Source organism: Centroberyx gerrardi, chromosome 15, assembly GCF_048128805.1.
Source record: "Centroberyx gerrardi isolate f3 chromosome 15, fCenGer3.hap1.cur.20231027, whole genome shotgun sequence".
Classification (NCBI taxonomy): domain Eukaryota; kingdom Metazoa; phylum Chordata; class Actinopteri; order Beryciformes; family Berycidae; genus Centroberyx; species Centroberyx gerrardi.
In genome coordinates, this window is record NC_136011.1 from 27,600,593 (window position 1) to 27,623,119 (window position 22,527).

At 41.7% G+C, this 22,527-nt stretch overlaps 2 protein-coding genes across 2 annotated transcripts; both read right to left on the reverse strand.

The window, feature by feature from the left end:
* Positions 1-1,686, reverse strand: LOC139912880 (G-protein coupled receptor 4-like). Its single transcript, XM_071900803.2, has 3 exons — positions 1,528-1,686; positions 661-845; positions 1-547 (listed from the first exon to the last, which is right to left on the reverse strand). Exons 1-3 carry the CDS (start codon positions 1,684-1,686, stop codon positions 1-3), a joined length of 891 nt encoding a protein of 296 aa, XP_071756904.2.
* Positions 1,687-7,117: 5,431 nt separating this feature from the next.
* On the reverse strand, positions 7,118-20,723 carry LOC139912878 (high-affinity choline transporter 1-like). The gene is made up of 8 exons (XM_078288770.1): positions 20,540-20,723; positions 20,090-20,203; positions 15,417-15,572; positions 15,043-15,191; positions 14,482-14,625; positions 13,348-13,501; positions 10,476-10,693; positions 7,118-8,382 (listed from the first exon to the last, which is right to left on the reverse strand). Exons 1-8 carry the CDS (start codon positions 20,721-20,723, stop codon positions 7,822-7,824), a joined length of 1,680 nt encoding a protein of 559 aa, XP_078144896.1. The 3' UTR covers positions 7,118-7,821.
* Positions 20,724-22,527: the final 1,804 nt, after the last annotated feature.

Consider the following 22,527-nt stretch of genomic DNA (forward strand, 5'->3'; position numbering starts at 1 on the left):
CTACACGGAGCTGACCCTCACTGTGGTATCGTCATTCACGGTGTTGATCTGTCCCTGCTCTTGCTCTCTGGTCATCCTGCACCGACACAGGCAGGCCAGCAGCTTGTCTACGGCTCCTTTCCTCATGAAAACATACAGAACCAAGTCCACAAGAGGACTGAACTGGATGAGGGCGAGACACAGGTTACGATCAAAAATTATTGAATGTGTTGCTGCTGCCAGGAACCAAATGATCGTGGGCAGGAACAGCAGTGTGTAGTTAAGCAGCACCAGAACCAAGACTCCCACGATTCGCCATTTCTCCTCAGGGGGGACAGAGATGGAAGCAGACAGAGCTTTGAGAGTCCCAGCCAGGAAGAAGATGAGCAGGGGGAAGGGGAGGAGGAGGGAGATGGAGAGGAGGATGGATGGGTCCATGAAATCAAATAAAAGGTAGGTGAGAAAGAACAGGATAAAGGGGAAGGCCCAGACCATAACGGAGACCACCAGAGAGATCTTGATGTTTCGTCGGAAGCGGTACCACAGTGGGCAGGCTATGACCAAATACCTGTAATACAACACAGAGAAATAGATAGATAGATAGATAAATAAATAGATAGATAGATAGATAGATAGATAGATAGATATATAGATAGATAGGAAACACAGATGGTTAGCTACCTTTCCAGGGCTACACACACCATGAAGCCAACACTGGCCATCAACCCAATTTCATAAATATCCATGGAAACACCAATGATGTATCCGCTGTGGAGTGTCACCGCGATAGCTAAGCAGCACATCTGGATGAGGTCGGAGACGAGGAGGTTGATGACGTAGATCGGAGCAACATGGCCGTCTCGCACCTACAGGAACAGTGGTAAAAATAAATGGATGACCCGAGAAAGTCAAAATAAATGTCATTAACACAAATTAACTCCAAATCAAAACCACTCTAACAACACTGGGGTTACAGCTAGTTTGATCACAAAATATTAAAACTGTCCATTTCCAACAAGTGATCATGGCTATTTGTAATTTTGTCAGTGCGGTCGCTCGTAGCCTATAGCCTGCTAGTAAAACGGATCCATCACCTGCCAAATGTTTCCTCAGTGGGGTACAGTGAGCTCACACCGCCTTGACCCGTCCACAAATGTCATTCCAAAATGATCGGATGACAGTTGTAGTCGGAAAGGTATCTCTACTGGATAGTTATTTTGTCCGATTAGTCGGCTCCAAGTCGTCACACCAAAGCAACGGATCAGTAGCCCGCACAAAAAAAACGATGTATAAACACTGATATTACAATCACTACTCTGGTCATGTACTACATAGAATTATAATAATCTAAAACAGAAATAGTGACACGTGCGTTAGTGACACACAGACAAACAGACATACAGACAGGGGCGAACACAAAACCCAGTGTAATGAATGTAGTGCTTGAAAAATACCTAATCACCTTTCACTGCCTATAAAGTTATAGTCAGACAAACAGATAGACGTGTACACAGACAAATTAATAGATATCAATCATAATTCTCGCACCAGGGAGTACAGGGCACAGATGGCCAGCAAGGTCAAAGGAAGGCCGATGGAGATGACGACCCATGCCGTCACATGTAAGGCAGCTGGGAAGAAACGCTCCAGCCCGACAAAAACTCTAGTGTCGTTCTTTAAGGTTGTGATGTTGTACAAATCTTCCATTCTTCAGAGTGAGACCTGTTGTTGGGGACAGCAGGTCAGGGAAAGGTGGAGGGTTTCTTATCCTCTACTCAACACTTCTCTTACTACCTCCACTACTGCTACTGCTACCAGAGACACAGGGTTGTGTAAGTTCTATGAAATTATAGCAAGAGAAAAAGGGTTGTTTATATCTGAGAGATATTGGATATCAAATATGTAAAGGGTATAAGGGTGGTAATAGCACTGGAAACAGTGCCACCGCCACTACTACTACTACTGCTGTTACTATAAAGTTAGACCTTAATTAAAAGCAGAGTTAAAAGCAATAAAACAGGCATATACAACAGGACTAAATAGGTAAAAAGGATAAACTTCTCATAATCCTGTCTATAAAAAATGTGTTCTAAGAAATGACTGCAAAGCATTTCATGTATGCTAAATAATAAAACAAAATTTAATGTGTCAAAGCTGGTGGATCACAACCTGAATGTATTGAATCTGCCAAAGTCCGCTGTTTCGTCTGCATCCAGAAAGCCAACCTTCAGCAGTTATAGTGTGAATAATCCCCCACAGCAGCTTCCTATTTATCTACATCTGCTTCTAATGAACAGATAACAGCTTCTTGGTAGGACTCGTGACGTTCCTGCAATAAGAGAAGGGTCCTCCTCTGGTACTTGCACTTAAACTGTACCTTTTCTCCCTGGCTCTCAGTTCTTTACCTAGCACTTCTGTATCATACAGGATTACTCTGAGGTCACAGGAATATCTTTATTGATCTATTTTGTTGACACTGTGGCTCTGACCACAGAAACTAAACTAAACTAAACTAACATATCTGGATAATGGTTCAAGCAACAAAGTGAGACAAGAAGTCAAAAATCTATTTCAAACATTTCCTGGTAAATTTCCTGCTGATGCAACACTGCTGCAGTCGTCACAAAAAGCTGCTCTGTGTATCACTGCCTCAAGAAGAATTAGCCGCAATTATATGTATATATATATATATATATATATATATATATATAAATAATAAATAAATAAATATATAATTATATTTATATTTATATTATTATAACATACAATAAATTTGCCATGGTGATCATCAATTTATATCAACGCTGATAAAATTCAACTTAGTCTGTAATAGGAATAAAAATATTTTCTTTACAATACAAAACCTTTTCAGCGAACAAAAACAAGTTTATCAAGCCCAAGTTTCATTTCAATAATAACACTAGTGATACTATTACTAGTACTAGAGTAATGCAGGGGTCCCCAAACTTTTTCGTCACAGGGCCAGGTCACCCAGAGTAAGTCAATAATCATAAATACTATTGACCACAGTAGGGCTATTAAAGATGAATATTAACCCATGACATCTAATGATATATTTTAAGGTGTTTCTTTACCAATGCTCGCTGGGTTCATTTTTCATGTGCATTGCCATATTGTGAGAGTAGCACACTCAGTAGACAGGTAGCTAGAATGAAAGATGACATCTGACCAAGCTCAAGCTTCAGCATAACTGTAAATATTTTAGTGCAGAGGGTTTCTCTTTTAGGTTGGGTTGTGTCATTCAAAGGAAATATACAGGTCTTGACTTCAACCACATCACAACATCATCATGACACATGGATGCAGTGCAGGTACAGCTATTCCAAGCTGGGAGGACAAAGCAGGGACGGATCACATGACTCAGTATCAGGCATGAGGTAGGTAACTGTCCTACCTGCTACAGAAAGAGAGTGGTACACAAAGCCACATGCCAGAGTTCCTGGTAGCAATATCCACTCTGCATGTGGATATTGCCAAACCGCTCTCTCTATTATACTGAGAGGTAATCAAACAGGACTCTAACACTTATCAATAAGCCTTTCCAATAATGTCTTATTTGCTCTGTGTAATGTAATTGTCACAAAGGAAGATCCAGCAGTGCTGCATATTAATGCCACAGCAAGAGACGAAAAACTTTGCAATTCATTAAGTAATTTCACCCCGTTTTACAGTACTCCATTCATGCTAAATGCATATAGTTCCTACCTATGATAAAATGAGGTAGATTCTAAAAATCCAAAGGGCCTTCTGCTCATCAGTTGCCCCAGCTGTGTCTGTCCCGTCACCAGCTCCGGTGAGTAAGCCTCTCTGAGTGGAGGTGTGCAGGCCTGGAACAGTGCGCTGGCCACAACTGATTGAAGAACAGTCTACTGTGCCCTCTCTTGTACGGTGCCTCCATGTTGTCAGACCAGTCCAGGTTGTTGTTAAAATGCACCCCAGGTGCTCGTAGAACTGCACCATCTCCACCTCCTTGCCCTGGATGGTGACAGGTGTTGGTGAGTTGCTGCTCCATCAGAAATCCACTACCGGCTCCTTCGTCTTACTGAAGCTGAGCTGCAGATGATGCTGCACCTGATGAACTTTTCCACCAGATTCCTACACTCCTCCTCCTTGGCCTCACTGAGGCATCCCACACGAGGAGTCATCAAAAAACCTCTGGAGGTGGCAAGACGCAGAATCTAACCTCAAATCAGAGGAAAAGAGAGAGAACGGGAAAATATCCTGTTTCAACAGGAAATGCATCAAATTAAGGAAGCGAGATGCTCTCAGAATGCCATTTCATTGTGTCTTTAATGCTGGAGTTGGAATCTCCCTGTTGAGGAGCCGTATGGCCTCAACACAGGTGGTGGTGGGGTGGAGGCAGGCCACATAAACAGCAGCACTGATATGACAGCCGAAGGCAGACAAGCAAGCAAGAATTTTAAACTCTGGCAGCAGCATGATGACAGGTTCCCAGAACACATGGAGAGATCTGATTGGTTAAACATAAATAGAAGAAGCAGGAAATGAGGTAGCATGGGGAAAAAACAGACTGCGTGGGTAATCTCTTATCTCTAAAAGTAGAGAGAGAGAGAGAGAGTGTGAAATGTAGATCTTCCTAATTGAACTTTTGCTATAGCTTCTTTTAGTGCACTGAAGCAGCCCTTCATACACTGGGGCAATGCAGGAGGTTTTCCATCTTGTCACCATCCTGCAGTACTTTTGCAGGAATCTTGCCAGTTGTACACTGACAGTAGTTGTTGAGGGAGTGAAGAGTGTTACTCATTCACTCCCCCCTCCACCCAGGCTTCCCCAGCCGGTCCACTGATTACCTTCTCCAACCTTTAGGCTACTGCTGCCTTGTCCCATTCATATACCTTTATGGAACTGTGAAATAGGTCAACCAAAAAGATTTATTGCTCGGTTAACAACAGGCTTGGCATTCCTGTTTTGACACACTTAGATTACTTCTGTTGGCAGCATTACGAGCAAGTATCTGTTGAGAACAGCTGTCAATTAATTACATAATATCAAACAATCAAGGCCTTAGAGTAAGACTTATGAGGGTTTTTAATTCTTATCTTCTTTGTCTTCCTCATCAGCCCAAAGTTAAGAGATATAATAGGGCAAAAAACTGGGGTTGTTGCTCATGCTATAGAAATGAAAACAACCAAATGCAGACAAGGCTATATCAAGTGTACTGTAGAGTAGCTGAGCTTGTCGATGAGTTTAGTAGAAAGCAGTTGTCACAGCATTATCCCATCTTTTTGATTTAAAACTTATTTTTGATAGGCGATAAAAAATTACTTCTGTGATATCTTGTAGGCAAAATGTAAAATGCACCTCCGTCTAGGATTGGCTGAATGAAAAGGAACCGGAACCAGTGGCGCCGGAATAGGGGGGACAACGAGACTTTTTGTCCCCCCACTTTTATGGTAATAAAGTGGTAACGTCTAACTGTTAAGCCAGGTATTGCGGTAAGCCTACTCTAATATGTTGGACCTTTAAATCCAATCATAATCAACCATGGTGTAATTCAAATGAAATCAAAGTGATCTGACATCCAATAAAATTTGATTATGAATCGTGTGTGTCACGTGTGTGTGTTTGTTACTTTGTTTGCCTAACTGCACATCCCGAGTGCTGTCTTTGCTAGCATACTGTACGTTACTGTACTGTACTGTACGTTAGCTAACAAAATGAATGAGCCGCCGGCTAAAAAAAAGTTAGTGCAAAGCAAACTTGGTTTTACAACCAAGCCTAGGCCTACAGTGTCCTTGCCAGTGGAGCTGTCAGATGTGGGAGAGAGTGCACCACCACCACCGGCACCTGATGAGAGAGAGAGAGAGAGAGAGAGAGAGAGAGGAGATCGCCTCTGTGGTTGCAGCTGCCACCGCTGCTTCAGCTACAATATGTGTGGACACATGCTGCCGGGAGGACGACACCCCGACTCAGCCAGTCATCTCAAAGGACACTGCCAGGACATATGGGAAGGTGGAGCTCCTTTTGAGTCGAACCTTTTGAGTCGAACCTTTTGAGTCGAACCTTTTTAGTCACTTGTTGGCAGGCCACTGCGCTAAAAAAAAAAAAAAAGCTGCTACCATTTTGATCTGGAAGTAGCCTACCCTGATGAGAAGCGGGAATGCATTTCTTACCATATTTTAGTTGTACAAAAACGGTAGGCTAGGCTGAGATTGAAAGGAAGTTGACGTGAAAAAGTTCACTAGCCTATTACGTCATCTGACCGGAACCACTTGTTGATTCCGGTGTTTGTTTGTTTGTTTGTTTGAGTATTTGGATAGCTGAATTTTTCATTCCTGTGATAAAGAAAATTATTGGAAAATGTGAAAAATACATACATGAAAAGACAATATATGCAGAAGCACATAAATGAAGATAGATATTTATGGAATATAAGACAACTGAGAAAATATGAGAATATGGAAAAATCTGTAAATTTACAACATAAATACAGGAAGTGCAAAATGTGCATCGTTAGCGCTCTGTGATGTCCAATCATATACAGTACATATATGTTCATATACATACAGGCCATGCATAAGTGCAGAAAAAGATTCCTGATTCCGACTGCATAAAGTTATGCAAGTCTTACATGGATTTGAGCTGTTAAATTCAGACCTGGATCATTGGATGTACACATTGAGGATTTTGGGTGTGCTTTCACTTATGCTTTCACTTACACATTCAAAACCATGACCTTTGTCCTTCACATCAGTATGGTGGGAAACTGGACCATGGACTTTCCTCCTTTTCATGTCATTTTGCTGAGGCATTGCCTTTAAATGCCATGCACCTTTAATTTAGTTTTGTTTATGATAGTACACAAAGATTGAACTGGATGGAAATATACTGTGAATCTAAAAAAGATGTAGACTATTCTGCATATTTGCTCTAATTGATTATTTCTTTTAAATTAAAACATAACTTTTATATCAAAAGATGAGTTTCTTAATACTCTTTGGAACCCTCCCTCACCCGCCTTGCTAGTGCTGTCTCCTTTGAGGATCCCTTAAAAACTCTTAAGATATAAATGGCAAGACACATCTGGATTTGCTGAGTCATCAAATCAAAGTTGCACAGTGTAATTAATTTCAACAATTCATATATTGGTGTTTATTAGTATGCAGATTTCTTGTTTTACATCATGAAACCAATACAGTGTTACATGTGAAGGTGGACACCTTGATTTACATATTCATCACCTGAAGTGTGCATCTTGCAGGAACCATGTATCCTGCATGCAACTCCAGGGCTGGAGTTGGCAGAGTGCACTACTTCACCACCACTGATGTGCAGACGTGTATTATAAGAAACTATTAATCTCTGAAATGCATCCCATTTACAACTATGTACAGAATGTAAACATTTGCATGTGTATGACAAGCTGTTCCCTTTGGCAGCACTCCTTGTTGAGGTGTGTCCAGCAAAAGTGAGAGTGCAAGGGCGCATGTTCGATGTTTATCAGATCATACTCATAGATGGTGGCAGCACAGGTACATCTGCATCCAGAAATATGTACCAACTCTTATATGTGCAGATAAGAAATTGTGCAAGCCGATGCATAGATTAGTACAGAGGACTTTTTTAGCTTTTATGTTTCCGGTTCTCTTTTGTATTTCCTGTTTGAGGGGAAATATCAAATATCATTTAGCAGTACTCCAGGCAAATTAAAGAGGCAGACACTAACAGTAACAGTAACCAGTAACAAATGCAGCAATAAGTAAGGCACAGTCGACAAACACAACACAAGAGAACATACTATAAACTGTAGTGATTTTTTAAGCTTCTGCGATTTGCCTTCTCAGCTTATGTGTTTATTTTCTAAAGCCTTGAATTTAACATTGGCTCTGAGACTCCACAACTCTCACTTGGGGCTTCTAAATTCCCATTTTCATTGTCTCTGTTGGCGCCACCCGTTGGTGTTAGTGTTTGTGGTGACTGCTGGGCTTTCACTTTAAACACATCCCACTTCTCAGGAACCAAACCTCTGTTAAAGAGCAGAGATGCCACGTAGGAGAACAGCAATATGGTGGCAAAGGTAGACAGCATGCAGATGGTCCTGACTGGAGAATACTGAACATAAACACCATCCTCAAGAGTGCATCCTGGGAAGTGGAGGACGGGTGGTAGCCCTAGCAACGGCTCTCCACACAACAGTCTTAACAACAGCCCCACCAGGAAGCCCATAGCAGCCCCATAACCATTGGAGATGTTGACGAAGAGGACGCAGACCAGTTGGGGGAACATCATAACGTAAGCGATTTCTCCCCCAAGAATCCAGAATGCCATGACACCGGTATGCAGGAAGGTGAGTGATGTGCCGGCCAAGCCCACTAACACCACAGCAATACGGATCACCCACCGGATCTCACTCTCTGATGCCTAGAATGAAAGGAAATATAATGAGGAAGAAGCTGCAATTAATTGAGAAATGTGTTTTTCACATCCTTCTAAACTCACTCTTCTTCTCTTATTGTTTTATGTTGTGTTGTATTATGTTGTACTTTCAACTCTTCTTTTCCCCTCTCTTCTCTTTCTGAGAATAAAGTCAGAATTCTGAGATTAAAGTCAGAATTCTGACTTTAAAGTCAGAAGTCAGAATTCTGACTTTAATCTCAGAATTCTGAATTTATTCTCAGAATTCTGACTTTAATCTCAGAATTCTGACTTTATTCTCAGAATTCTGACTTTAAACTCAGAATTCTGTATTTAAACTCAGAACTCAAATACATTTTTCACTTGTGGCCCTAATCCTGTTCCATAGTTTTAGAACAGTTCGGGAGGATTAAGATTTGATCTGTAAACAGTTTACAGTACCAGATATTCGGTGCCGAACTTCGGTTCTGACCAAGATCAGATCCAGATTTCTCCTCCGATTGTCGTGAGGGGCGAATCGGGGATAAATCGGCGAAAAACTCCTGTAATCTGAGCCCGGCAGCTGACAACCAGCCTCTGGACAGCTTGAGGGTGGATCATTTATAAAGAACCCAACATTGAACCTTGAGGTAGGCTACACCAAATCTGATGTTACTGAGGGCTGACCTATCTTGTTCAATTTTTACACATTGCTCTCTGTTTTGGAGATAAGAGGCAAACCAATCTATTGTCTGTTTAGAAACATGACATTTTTATAATTATATTATAATATAATACACAAGGTTAGGGGTCACACGCCACTATTTGTCACTTCGATCATTAAGGTATTAAAAAAAAAGACCTGCGCATTTTCAGCAGCGGTGCCGCTACTGAGTAGGCCTACTATACAAATACTATAGAAAACACTATAGAACGTATTTGTGGCTGAATATAAACACTGGTTGTACATAATGCTCAATGATGTGTGGTGACTCTTCTCAGAAACAACGGTGTGGCAATAGCAATGACCGAGTCAACTAACATACAGGTTGAAATGTAAGGATTGCATCTAACAGTTAACTAACATTACTGTTATGTTACAAGCGATTTCAGATAGAACTCCTGTTGGCTACTGCTAGCCAGAAATGTTGTGTTTTAAGTTGTGCCAGTTAAATTTAGTATATAAAACAGAATCTATCTTCTACTCTATACTGACGTGTGGAAGGTGATGCCAGCCTCTCTGGTGTCTTTAGTCCTTTTAGTGCAGCAGTTAGGTATAAATAAGGACAGTATAGTGGTTGCTGCCCATAGGCTGCTGTTGTAGTTACAGGTAAACTGGACCCAGGTAAGATGGCGGACGATTATCCCACGCTTAATGACGTAATGTCCCCTCTACTGTTTTATCTCTATGGGAAACACTTTAACAAGTTTAGCCCGGTGCTTACGTTCCAGGCTAGAGTTCCTGGGCCAAAGTTCTTGGGCTTTTGGCCTTCAGTGGAAAGGTGTTGTCTTTAATATCACTTCTAATGACCTATTTCTACATATGTGCCTTTGTGTAATTATGTTTCTGTTTCCACTATTGTTCCACTGCATTGGTTAGTTGGTATAACCTTACCCCTCCTCCCACACCCCTTACCCTAACCAAGGTCCGTATCCCACCCCAACCCCAATGGCTATGTTTTTGTGTTTGCCACTGTTCCCTTCCTTGCTTGTGTTTTTTGTTTGTCTTAATTGCGAATGACTTTGCAAACTCCATTTAAATGAGCTATGCAAATAAAGTTATTATTATGATTGATATGTTTTGTTCCTTTTACTTTACAGCAGTTTGTTAAGAAAAGTGGCATACAAAATTGGCCCGCTTTCTGCACTTTTTGGGCATCTCAAATGAGCAACAGTCGAAGGAATTGCATCAAAAGTATTGATGTGATTATATAGGAAAATCTTGTTGCTAGGAAATTTTTAAATAGTTTTTTGACCCCGTATCTCACCTGGTTGATAGCTACTATCAGCGTTGCCCACCTATATTGCATAAAAGGTTCCCCCACCCTTCTGATCTCTTTCCTTTTTCTCCACCTCCTCCTCTCATCTCAGTCTCTTCCCCCGCTCCCTCTCCTCCTCACCTGGGTCCTGAGGATCTTCTTATAGATGTTGGAGGAGAAGATGGAGGCGGCAGACAGCAAGGCAGAGTCAGTTGATGACATCACAGCGGCGGCAACAGCTCCGATGCCGATGACGGAGATGTAGGGCGGGGTTAGGTGGTGCAGGGTGATGGGTAAGATCAGACCCGTCTGACCTCGTTCAAGTGGAGACGGAGAGCCATACGAGGTCAGGTTCCAGTCTGAGGTATGGACAAGGCACAGGAAATATCAGCCAAATTGATTAGCTATGTGTCTGACAGTCAGTGGGCTTAATCTTTTGTCACAGTACAAGTGCAAAAAGCAGAGATGCCACCCTAATGTTGCCGAACCAGAACTAAGCAGCGCCTTGATATCCTGTCAATGAATATCACAAACAGGTGAGGGGACAACGTGCATCCTTGTCAGAGTCCAATGCCCACCTTGAATGAGCCTGACGTAATGCCAACGATTCGAACACAGCTCTCACTCCGAGTATATAGGCACCAAATGGCTCACAGCAACAGCCCAAGCACCACATTCTCCTCCAAATACACCAGGGGTCTCAAACTCAATTTACCTGGGGGCCGCTGGAGGCAGAGTCTGGGTGAGGCTGGGCCGCATCAGGTATTCCACAAGAAAAGCTTTGTTAAAAAAAATTCCAATCTTCTCAAATGTCTTTATTTTTATTTTTTAACACAAAATAAGATTTAAACGTCTTTATTAACAGTTCTTTAACCTCAATGGGTTCTTCTGAATATGAATTGTCCTGAACATGAATGGAACATTGAAGAACATGAACTGTTCTTCTGAACATGGCTTCTCTTGCCTACTCCTTGCTGCTAGAGACCTGGCAGCGCTTCCTCTCGCATAGCTGAGCCACATTTGGCTTGAGGGAGGAAGCAGTTGAGACCCTCAGTATGGCTTGAAGATGATTACCAGTAAGTCTGGACCTGTACTTGGACTTATTGAAGTTCAAGGTGGAGAAGAGCTTTTCGCACAAGTATGTGCTCCCAAAAAGGCACATGGTCCGCTTGAACATTCGGGAAAGCTCAGGGAAGCTGGGGGTCAATTCTCTCAAAAATTGCCCAAGCTTGTCTGCTTTTCCACTCACCTCCCTGAACTTGGCTTTGAGGTCAGAGTTGCACTGCAGGTCAATGAGCTCCATTTGAAGCACAGGAGGGGCATCTTGCACATCAAAGGAGAAGGGGTCCACAAAAATTTGAAATGTGGCTCTGTGCGTCTTGAAGTCTGCAAATCTGTGATCAAATTCCCGCCGTGCTGTTGTTACAGGAAAAAGAAGCGGAAATGACACCGTGCTGTTGTTGTTGTTGTAAACGTAGTCATAGAAACAAAAAAAACAAATGACATCATATAGAAATATATGTAGTGTTCATCGTGTGAGGCAATGCAAATAGCACGATGCAAATAAAAAATAATGACCCACAAATAACAGTGCGACCCTATAATTGGTCCGGGTTACCGGGGACTGTTATCGCCGACGGGCAGGTGTCGCTATGTGACTGCAGACTACATTAGGCTACATTGAGTTCCTTACTTTTCTTTTATCCCGCCGTGTACGCATCACTTTGATTTATTTTGTCAGAGAGAGACATATATACGTATAATGTCCCGCTGGGCAGCAACTTAAAAAACTTTTTTTTGGAAGTGTTGTGAACGCAGCTCGCTGGGACGAATGTCCGCGTGTGCCCAATAGAAACGAGGCAGCCAGCCAGGCACGGAAGAAAACTCTCCATGGCAACGCTGCTGTAACTTTCACTCATTGAGAAATGTTTCTCTGCTTGCATCAAGCCCGGTCGATGTCCCACCCCCGAGAGCCATATACCCCACCGTGATTGGTAGGTTCGTTCAGCTCCGCACACAATACTGTAAAGTGCCATCCATATAAAACTTGCGGGCCGCACTAACATTAAACTTTCATATTAAGGTGGGGGACACAAAATATCATCTCGCGGGCCGCAATTGGCCCACGGGCCGCGAGCTTGAGACCCATGAAATACACAAAACACATGTAGATAGGATTAGCAAATTTCCATGATCCCTTGATTATCTGCGAGAGGGTAAAAATCTGATCTACGGTTCTGAGACCAGGTCGGAATTTGCATTGTTCCTCCTGGATCTTGGAGGTTCGGCAGTCGTCCAGAGTCTCCTTTCCAGCACCTTGGCATAGGGTTTCAAGGGGAGGCTGAGCAATGTGATTTCTTGATAGATGGAACACACCACCCGTCTGCCAATAAAAGGCACTGTTCCAGAAATTCACAGGATATTGAAGTGACGTGTCAACCACAACAACCCAGCAATATCCAGAGCCTTTAGCATTTCAGGACTAATCTTGTCCACCGCCAGTGGAATAATCTAGTCTGGGTGTAACAAAGATTCATGCTTATTTGGACCAAGTACTAATATTCAGTTTTGTCTGCATTAAGTAAGAGAAAACTGTTTGCTATCCAACCTTTGGTGTCACTGATACAGGCCTCAAGGACAGAAATCTGAGGAGCCTCAACAGGTTTTGCTAATATGTAGAGTTGTGTCATCTGCATAGCAATGAAAGCCGATGCCATGTCTACAGATAATATCATCATCATGTGGTAGCATGTATAGGGAGAAGAGGACATAGCACCAGTCCCTGCGGAATGCCATATTTCCTCCATGAGACGTTGCATTACTTTTTTTTCTAGTAGGAAAGGAGTAGGTTTTGGTTAACTGTATCAAAAGTGACACTGAGATCAGTAAGTATGAGAAAGAATGTGGAGTTACAATCAGCTGCTAAAAGAAGGTAATTTAGGACCCAACAAGAGCAGTCTCAGTGTTATGACGGGTCTGATACCAGATACAATCATGGACCATAGCACCACACCTGTTGATGCAGCCACTGCTCCAATCAGCACAGGAGGGATTCCAAATGTGGGGATGAGGAAAGCTGCAGCGTAGCATCGCATCTTGGCCGTGGCTGAGGAAGAAGCCGATAAGGTCCTTTGGTGGAAGTCCTGAAAGCCGAGGTCTCCTATACTCTTAAAATGAAACAATGAATGAAACAAGGAAAAAATAGATTTCTGGAGGCAATGATATAGAGAAGTACCGTACATACAATCGGTCAACTTGTGACCGGAAAGTCACCACTTTGAATCCTATGGCTGGCTTGGAAAATCTGAGCCGGGAAAGTGAGTGAGTATCGCTGTCCCATTCCACTTGACCCTCAGTTGCTCAGGTGGAACTGCTCTGTGGCTAACAGTGGAAGATTGACTATAAGGATGTGAAGCAAGGTGATGCTGACAGAGAACATGAATGCTCAGCAGAACCATTTCCTTTGTTTTTTTGTTGTTTGTTTTTAATGAAAGTTTAAAAAAAAAATCCACGTTGAACACTGCACTCAGTAGATGGGGGTATTCTTGCCCCTGGGATGAGATTTTTCAAAATACCCCAAAATCAAAAAAGAGTAGTCTGATTATTTGAATCGCAGCAGACATGGTCAGATTAGAAGTACAGATCAGGACACACTTTCCTCCAATGTGGTTGTTTTCTCAGTGCTGCCTACGTTTTGTTGGGACCTTAACATACTATGCAAGTTATCTTGGTTATCTTGTACAAAAAACCCATATTGCAACTCTGTCATCAATCTGGAGCCTAGAAATGTTATCAGAGATGATCTGCCTAAGCAACACTAATGTTGATACATTATTATGTCACATAACAGTCTAGTGTAGCGAAGGGTAATAGAGTAATAGTTGAGTAATACAGAGTACAGTGAATCATTATGCCCCTCAACATTGCAGTGTACATAGTAGTACAGGGGACTCAGTCTAGAAATATCTCAGCATTTTTTTCAATCAAGGACTTGCGTTACCTGTTCTCATGTGTTTTAATTTTGTGCTATGAATCATTTTGTAAGTGTAGGAGTCGCCTTTGTCCATTGCTGCACATCTCATGTGCTAACGGGTCCCATATAACAGGTTAGAAGCCTTGAGGGATATCATGCTTTTCATTACCTTACCAGCAGTAAAAAATTATCAATCCACCTCCAGGCTCTGTCTGCTTTCAGCGTACCGACCCAGGGAGCCTGGAAGGTGTTGTTGAAGGACGTCTTGGTGATGTCCAAGGAGGCGGGACTCATGAAGAGGAACGGGACGCACAGCCACTGTGGAGAGAGTTGGAGTATAGATAGATAATAGATTTTCTTTAGATTTTTAATATTTTTTCACCTGAGCAAATTAGAAATTTACACCTTTGTGTTTTTATCATCATATTTTAACCATTATTTCTTTTATGATTATGTACATAATGTTGTGTAAATAACCTAAATTAATGTACACTTATATACATGCAAATATAGACCAGTTATTCAAGTTTTATTTTTTATAATTTTTTTTTTTACTTTTAGGCATCCTAATATAAAACGATGATGCAATTTACCAAAAAAAAAGTCAGATATTTGCCTAACTTTTTTTTGTTTTTCATAATTCAGATATTTCTTTCGTCTGTGGGTTGTTTGCAGCCAAAAACAAATTCCCTAACACAAGCTTGGTTTATAAGCACATTAAATGGAACAACTCACCAAGCTGATAAAGATGAGAATGAGCTGTATGATGTCTGTGTAGGCCACAGAGTAGAGACCTCCCAGCAGTGTGTAGGTAATGGCCACTGCAGCAGAGATCCAGATGCTCACAGTGTAGGACAAATCCAGAATCACACTCATGGTAACACCTATGAAACACACACGCATATGACACACACATAGGACATACACACATGGACACACACCCAGGCACACAAGCATGCTCACACACAATGCACATGCCCATCTTTATACGTACACAGTCACGTATTGATTGTTCACACACAAAAACACATGCAACGGTATGCACACATGCATACTCACATACACAAACACACCCATACGCACATACAAATCCAGATGCATATTCTTACCTAAGCTTATCAGTGTTGATGTCACCCAAATAATTTCTGACATAAGTGGTGCCACAGACAGAACTCCACTCAGTACGTTTCCATACTTGATCTGGAAAGGGTCCATCATGGTCACGTACTTTCTGTCTCTCATCGGCTCAGCAAAGAAGAAGCCACCTTAAAAGGGAATATAAGAGAACTGCCTTTCTGTTCTGTCCTTACAGTATTTAATTCTTGACTTCTTTTTTCCATTCATCAATCCATCTCTTCATGTATCCATTCATTCCAGCCACCAAGCTTCATGTCCATTGATTGCGGATGGACTAGTGCAACATCCCGCTATAAAAATCTAAAGATGATCTTATTTTTGACCCATTATCTGAGAGACAGTTAAAATATACAGTGTAGGACAAATCCAGAGTCACACTCGTGATAACACCTATGAAACACACATGCGTGATACAAACAAAGGATACACACACATGGACACATGCTCATAAAACCTAAGGACACCAATGGTATAGGACTCTCATAATTTGCCTCGCAGATATACAGTAAAGTGCTGGATATTACAGATCTTTCTACAATTTAAAGCTAAACTGGACAACTTTGCATATTGGTAGCTTCAAATGGCAGCAAGAGGTAACTGAAAATGTAAAACTTCAATACCCAGAAATAATATAATGAGATGTTGATAAACTGCACACAGCGCTTTCATGTTTACCAACTCAGCCAGCTGTGATGCTTTATACCAAAGGATACCAAATGAATGAGAGAGGCAAAAGATCTAATTCTCTCAACAGAGAACTCTCTTGCCGCTGTCTAGGAGACATTCTCAAGTTTTGATTCATCACTTCCTGTGGGCGGAGAAGTGTACATACCAGACACCAGAATTTCAATTGGATGAATAGGGGAAATCTATGGGGTCACATTTATGGAGGATGGGACGCTCTTCTCTATTGCAGCCCTTTGTGATTTAGGCTGATAAGATGGGTGTATTTTTACATTGCCTAGTTCAGCTTTAATGAAACCAAATCAGAAATAGTGCGTTTCAGCCCACCCAACTCCTTTAAATTGATCCACCATGAATGAAGTACTTTTCCAATGTAAAGCCAGCGTTTTTTCCTTGTTTCATTTATTGTTTGTTTCATTTTAAGAGTATACGAGACCTCGGTTTTCAGGACTTCCACTAAAGGACCTTATCGCACACAGAAACAATGACAAAGCTATCCGGCCACCCAAACTTTTTCTTATTTTACCCCAGATTCTTAGAGATGTAGTCTTTGGGTTTTTGACACCTAAAAGCAGGTCAGCTGCATAATGATAAACCTTATGTGACCTCTACGTACTCCTTGGTACCCAGCAAGCGACTGAAGAGCGATAGCCACGGGCTCGATGAAAAGCACAAGGAGAAATATTTTGATCAAAAGGTATTAGTCTAGACTGAAGCCAAGCTTAACTCAGGATATGAATCTTTCACCAACGCAAATCTCTCAAAGACAGCTCATTGGCTCATTTTGACATCCAATCTCTGTAATCTGCTCAAACATTATGAGCCCATTGTTTTTCACCTCCCTTTTATGTTTTACTTTTACATCTCTTGTCCAGATTTTATATCAATTACTTTGCTTTCATTGCTTTTGCTCCTGATTGTTTTTTGTTTTGTTTTGTTTGTAATTGTGTGAAAAGTGTTCTATAAATGAAGATTATTATTATTTGAACTTACAAAAAGTTTACCACTGTTTTTTTACTGCTAGTACTTTTTCCCACGGCGCAGCCAAGGGCACCACGAGGCAAATTCAGGTCAGGCAGTCAGTCAGTCAGTCAGTCAGGCAGTCAGTCAGTCAGTCAGGCAGTCAGGCAGTCAGTCAGGCAGTCAGTCAGGCAGTCAGTCAGTCAGTCAGTCAGGCAGTCAGGCAGTCAGTCAGGCAGTCAGTCAGGCAGTCAGGCAGTCAGTCAGTCAGGCAGTCAGGCAGTCAGTCAGGCAGTCAGTCAGGCAGTCAGTCAGGCAGTCAGGCAGTCAGTCAGGCAGTCAGTCAGGCAGTCAGGCAGTCAGGTCAGTCAGGCAGTTAGTCAGTCAAGCAGTCAGGCAGTCAATCAGTCAGTCAGTCAGGCAGTCAGGCAGTCAGGCAGTCAGGCAGTCAGTCAGGCAGTCAGGCAGTCAGTCAGTCAGTCAGTCAGTCAGTCAGTCAGGTCAGTCAGGCAGTCAGGCAGTCAGTCAGGCAGTCAGTCAGGCAGGCAGTCAGTCAGTCAGTCAGTCAGGCAGGCAGGCAGTCAGTCAGGCAGGCAGTCAGTCAGGTCAGTCAGTCAGGTCAGTCAGGCAGTCAGTCAGTCAGGCAGGCAGGCAGTCAGTCAGTCAGTCAGTCAGTCAGTCAGGTCAGTCAGGCAGTCAGTCAGGCAGTCAGTCAGGCAGTCAGGTCAGTCAGTCAGTCAGGCAGTCAGGCAGTCAGTCAGTCAGTCAGTCAGGCAGTCAGTCAGTCAGTCAGTCAGGCAGGCAGTCAGTCAGGTCAGTCAGTCAGGTCAGTCAGGCAGTCAGTCAGTCAGGCAGGCAGGCAGTCAGTCAGTCAGTCAGTCAGTCAGTCAGGTCAGTCAGACAGTCAGGCAGTCAGTCAGGCAGTCAGTCAGGCAGGCAGTCAGGTCAGTCAGTCAGTCAGTCAGGCAGTCAGTCAACACTTAGTGAGATGATGCGCTTCGTCAGATTGCCTCTACAGGACGTTTTTGACTGTGAGATGCAGTGTTTCCCGTACAGAGGCACAAAATCAAAAGTTGGTCACTCTATAGAAATGGATCTAAATGGATCTCTAATGCTCCTGATGTCGCATCACATCCTGTCTGTCATGTGGAGTTGTACAGACAGCAGACCAGCAGCACTGAACTCCACAGAGTCTCCCGGTGTGAAAACAAAAGTCAAACTTACTGTAACATTCCACAGTCAGTAACGGGGATTTGCAGACAGTAACTCGTCTTCGCTGCCCTACAAACTTTAAGCGTAGGTGACTTTAACGTTACCTTGTGGTTTTTAAGTAACGTTAGTGGAATTAGGTAATTTACAGTTTTTCTCAGTCACTTTGGTACATTTCTCGAATCATCCTTAACATTTGCAAAACAGTAAGTGCATTTCTCGAAACAATTCATACAAACAGCACCACACAATGGATTACCTGCAAAAGCCCGTAACTTGCTCAAAATCCTTAGTTTATCTCTCAAAAGTAAATATTCATGTCAATGAACATGTCAGTGCCATCAGAATAACAAGTCCTTGTGTCATTGTTTACAAACAAGATAGTCAAAATGCTTAGCCATGTTGTCAATATAACAGTGACTCTGTAAGTATTTTCTGATGTAAACTATGGTTAAGGTTTTGATGACAATAATTGAAAATGCACAAGGCTGCACTTTTTCTGTATGGCATATTTCAATTTCAACAGTACAAACTTACACATTACTGCATGTGGGAGATTGATTGCAAGAGATTGGACAGGATTCACATTTACGCTTTTACTGTTTGTACTGTAATTTGTTGACAGATCATGTCATTGCGATACAGAAAAGAAAAAGACAAGACTGTTTGACAGCACTGCATAGCACAAAGGAAAAAAATACAAAATTAGAAATGTAAACATAGGAAACAGCCCTTAGGCAGAACTGTACATGCAGTGATGTATGGGGAGTTACAGTACAGTCTTTCTACACCTCCTGACGTTCCTGCCTGTCTGCTATTTTAGAGAACTGGTTGATCATTGGTTGATCTAACGCTTCACACATTCCCCTTCATTAGTGAAAGTCAAGATTCACCTGAGAGCAATTCATCAATTCAGGACACATTTACAAAAAAAGTCTAATAGAAATGTATAGAAAATATGCTTGACAGATTATGACAACTGGTTCAACCATTTTGCATGTAATGACTTATGCAATGAACTAATGCCTAGATGTTTTGGGGGGTAAGACTATTCAACAGAGAACCAGTATAATACATTTTGATCAACATGACATGAGCAATTGATAATGTAGGAAACAGCAGACAATTGTACATAATCATTTGCATGAATGTGACAAAGCCTTTGCAATTTGCTCAAAAGAATGAGAAATTGCTTTTATGATGTGCAGAAGTGACTAGATGATGTGGAGGTTGAACAAGTAGTTTTGAGAATTTCAATTCTGATCTGAGAAATGTACCAAAGCAACTGAGAAAAACTGTAATAACAATAACAACAACAACAATAATAATACTAGTAGTATAGGTCTATACAAGTCTTTATATGTCTTTATTCTACACCACTGACAGCCTTTTGAATCCTGGCCCTGCTGTGTTCGTGCTCCAGAAATGTATGAGTTAAAACCAAAACAGGGTTTCTCAAATGTTTTCATGTCACGACTCCCAAATAGACACACATTAGGCTACAGACCCCCATTTGGTAGGATTTTGTCCCAAGGACCCTCATATGGAAAGACTAATGTTGCATATTTAGTAATGTATAGTGTATTGTATAACTGTCTACACCGTGCATGTGAAGTTAACTGGTGAGAATGAAACCAATCATAAGAATATTCATTAAGTGGGATAATTTTGTAGTTAATTAAAATATAGTGACATTAAACTATTCCTCTTGTTGCCGGGGACCCAGCGGTCCCTGGGGGGTTTCACGGGGTCTCCTACTCTGAGAACCACTGGGTTAAAAAGAGAATCTTACCCACGATGAAGGCCACGGTTGCTGCTAACGGCATTACAGCCCATATTAGTCCGAAAGTCGGATCGTACACTGCCTCTGCCGTGCCGATGATGAAGCTCCCTCCAACCCAGGTGGCTGCATGGTGCATACACACACACACACACACACACACACACACACACACACAGACAAATTTTCACATTTTGCATTTGCAATTGAAATTCTCATCAGTTATACAAAATCAAGCTTATGAATATCAGGAAAAATAAGTGTAAACTCCCATCCAAGGAGTTTGCACTCAGTGTGTAGGCCTACAGTACTGCAACACCAAACGCCTTCTGGAAAAATGGAGCGCATGAACACTTCCTCCAAGTTGTTTTGAACCATCAAGCCTTTCTCATGAACTTTTCCCATGGGACTTGAATGCAGCATAATAATAACCAATTGCAGCCGCGCAGCCTTGCCGCTCACCAGTTGTAGTAAAGATTCCCACTGCCAAGCTGATCCTACGGTTGCCCAGAAGGATCATATCTGCGTGGTCCGCCTGCGTCCTGTTTTCATCCTTTTTGGATTTGATGGAAGCCCAAATGCCGATTCCAAGCACCAGCAGGTAAAAGAGGATAGTGACCACCAGGCCTGGGACGTTGAGGGCCATGCTAACCGGAGAGCAGACTGGCTGTAGGGAAGAACCGGGCTTACTGGAGTCTGGAGGACCTGCTGAACCTGAATGACTGACTTGTAGATAGTAGAAGTCAGGGGAGGGGGAGTGGCAAAGAGGGATTTGTGTGTGTGTGTGTGTGTGTGTGGGTGTGTGGCTGGAGGCCGAATGCTCGGGTTATAGGCATGTGCTGACTGACGTGTGCGTAGCATAGGCTTACATAAGCACCTCAGCACTCTAACACTCGGACACTTTGATGTTTCTACACTTTAATCTTAAGTGTAGTTCCTAAGTTTGCTGCTCCTATTGTTCTATGCTTGTTTTTAATGCTTTGTTTTAATTTACTGTTTTTATGTATTGCACTATGGCCCTGGGGGCACTATATTTCGTTTCTGCTTTTTGCATAACCTGCAAGGAGAGGAATGACAATAAACTGAACTTGACTTGACTTATAGGTATGAGAGGGCTGGAGTCTAGGGACATTCAACATAACTTAACACAAGTAAGTTATTTAAACTCAAATTATCAGTTACAATCTTACATTAAACAGAGTTAAACTAAACACACAAGCAATGTTATCAGTTAAACACTGGAATTTGCCATGAATGGAACTATACAAACACATAATATTCTCACAAACTAATAAGGAATGGAATAATAACTCAATAATCTAAAGAGTAAGCAATACACCCAATATATTATTCACTTCAACCGCACTAAAGCAAGGACAACGGGAAGACAAGACTGGACAGGTGGAGGCAAACAGAACAATGTCTATCAATATCTTTGCCTTTTTTTTTTTTTTTTTTGCTGGCTTAATTGCAGCCAAAAAAAATCCTTATCACAAGATGAGTACCCCCACATACTCTATCTATTACAGTTTTTCTCAGTTGCTTTGGTACATTTCTCAGATCAGAATTGAAATTCTCAAAACTACTTGTTCAACCTCCACATCATCTAGTCACTTGTGCACATCATAAAAGCAATTTCTCATTCTTTTGAACAAATTGCAAAGGCTTTGGCACATTCATGCAAATGATTATGTACAATTGTCTCCTGTTTCCTACATTATCAATTTCTTATGTCATGTTGATCAAAATGTATTATACTGGTTCTCTGTTGAATAGTCTTACCCCCCAAAACATCTAGGCATTAGTTCACTGCATAAGTCATTACATGCAAAATGGTTGAACCAGTTGTCATAATCTGTCAAGCATATTTTCTATACATTTCTATTAGACTTTTTTGTAAATGTGTCCTGAATTGATGAATTGCTCTCAGGTGAATCTTGACTTTCACTAATGAAGGGGAATGTGTGAAGCGTTAGATCAACCAATGATCAACCAGTTCTCTAAAATAGCAGACAGACAGGAACGTCAGGAGGTGTAGAAAGACCGCACTGTAACTCCCCACACAGCGCTGCATGTACAGTTCTGCCTAAGGGGAGTTTCCTATGTTTACATTTCTAATTTTGTATTTTTTTCCTTTGTGCTATGCAGTGCTGTAAAACAGTCTTGTCTTTTTCTTTTCTGTATCGCCATGACATGGTCTGTCAACAAATTACAGTACAAACAGTAAAAGCGTAAATGTGAATCCTGTCCAATCTCTTGCAATCAATCTCCCACATGCAGTAATGTGTAACTTTGTACTGTTGAAATTGAAATATGCCATACAGAAAAAGTGCAGCCTTGTGCATTTTCAATCATTGTCATCAAAACCTTAACCATAGTTTACATCAGAAAATACTTACAGAGTCACTGTTATATTGACAACATGGCTAAGCATTTTGACTGTCTTGTTT

Coding starts and splice junctions, on each gene's coding strand:
- LOC139912880 (XM_071900803.2), bottom strand. CDS start 1,686: ATGGAAGATTTGTACAACATCACAACCTTAAAGAACGACACTAGAGTT. Junction 846..1,527: donor TCTGTGCCCTGTACTCCCTG/GTGCGAGAATTA, acceptor CTGTTCCTGTAG/GTGCGAGACGGCCATGTTGC. Junction 548..660: donor GTGTGTGTAGCCCTGGAAAG/GTAGCTAACCAT, acceptor GTTGTATTACAG/GTATTTGGTCATAGCCTGCC.
- LOC139912878 (XM_078288770.1), bottom strand. CDS start 20,723: ATGGCCCTCAACGTCCCAGGCCTGGTGGTCACTATCCTCTTTTACCTG. Junction 14,626..15,042: donor TTCTCATCTTTATCAGCTTG/GTGAGTTGTTCC, acceptor CTCTCTCCACAG/TGGCTGTGCGTCCCGTTCCT. Junction 10,694..13,347: donor AGCAGTGGCTGCATCAACAG/GTGTGGTGCTAT, acceptor TCCATACCTCAG/ACTGGAACCTGACCTCGTAT.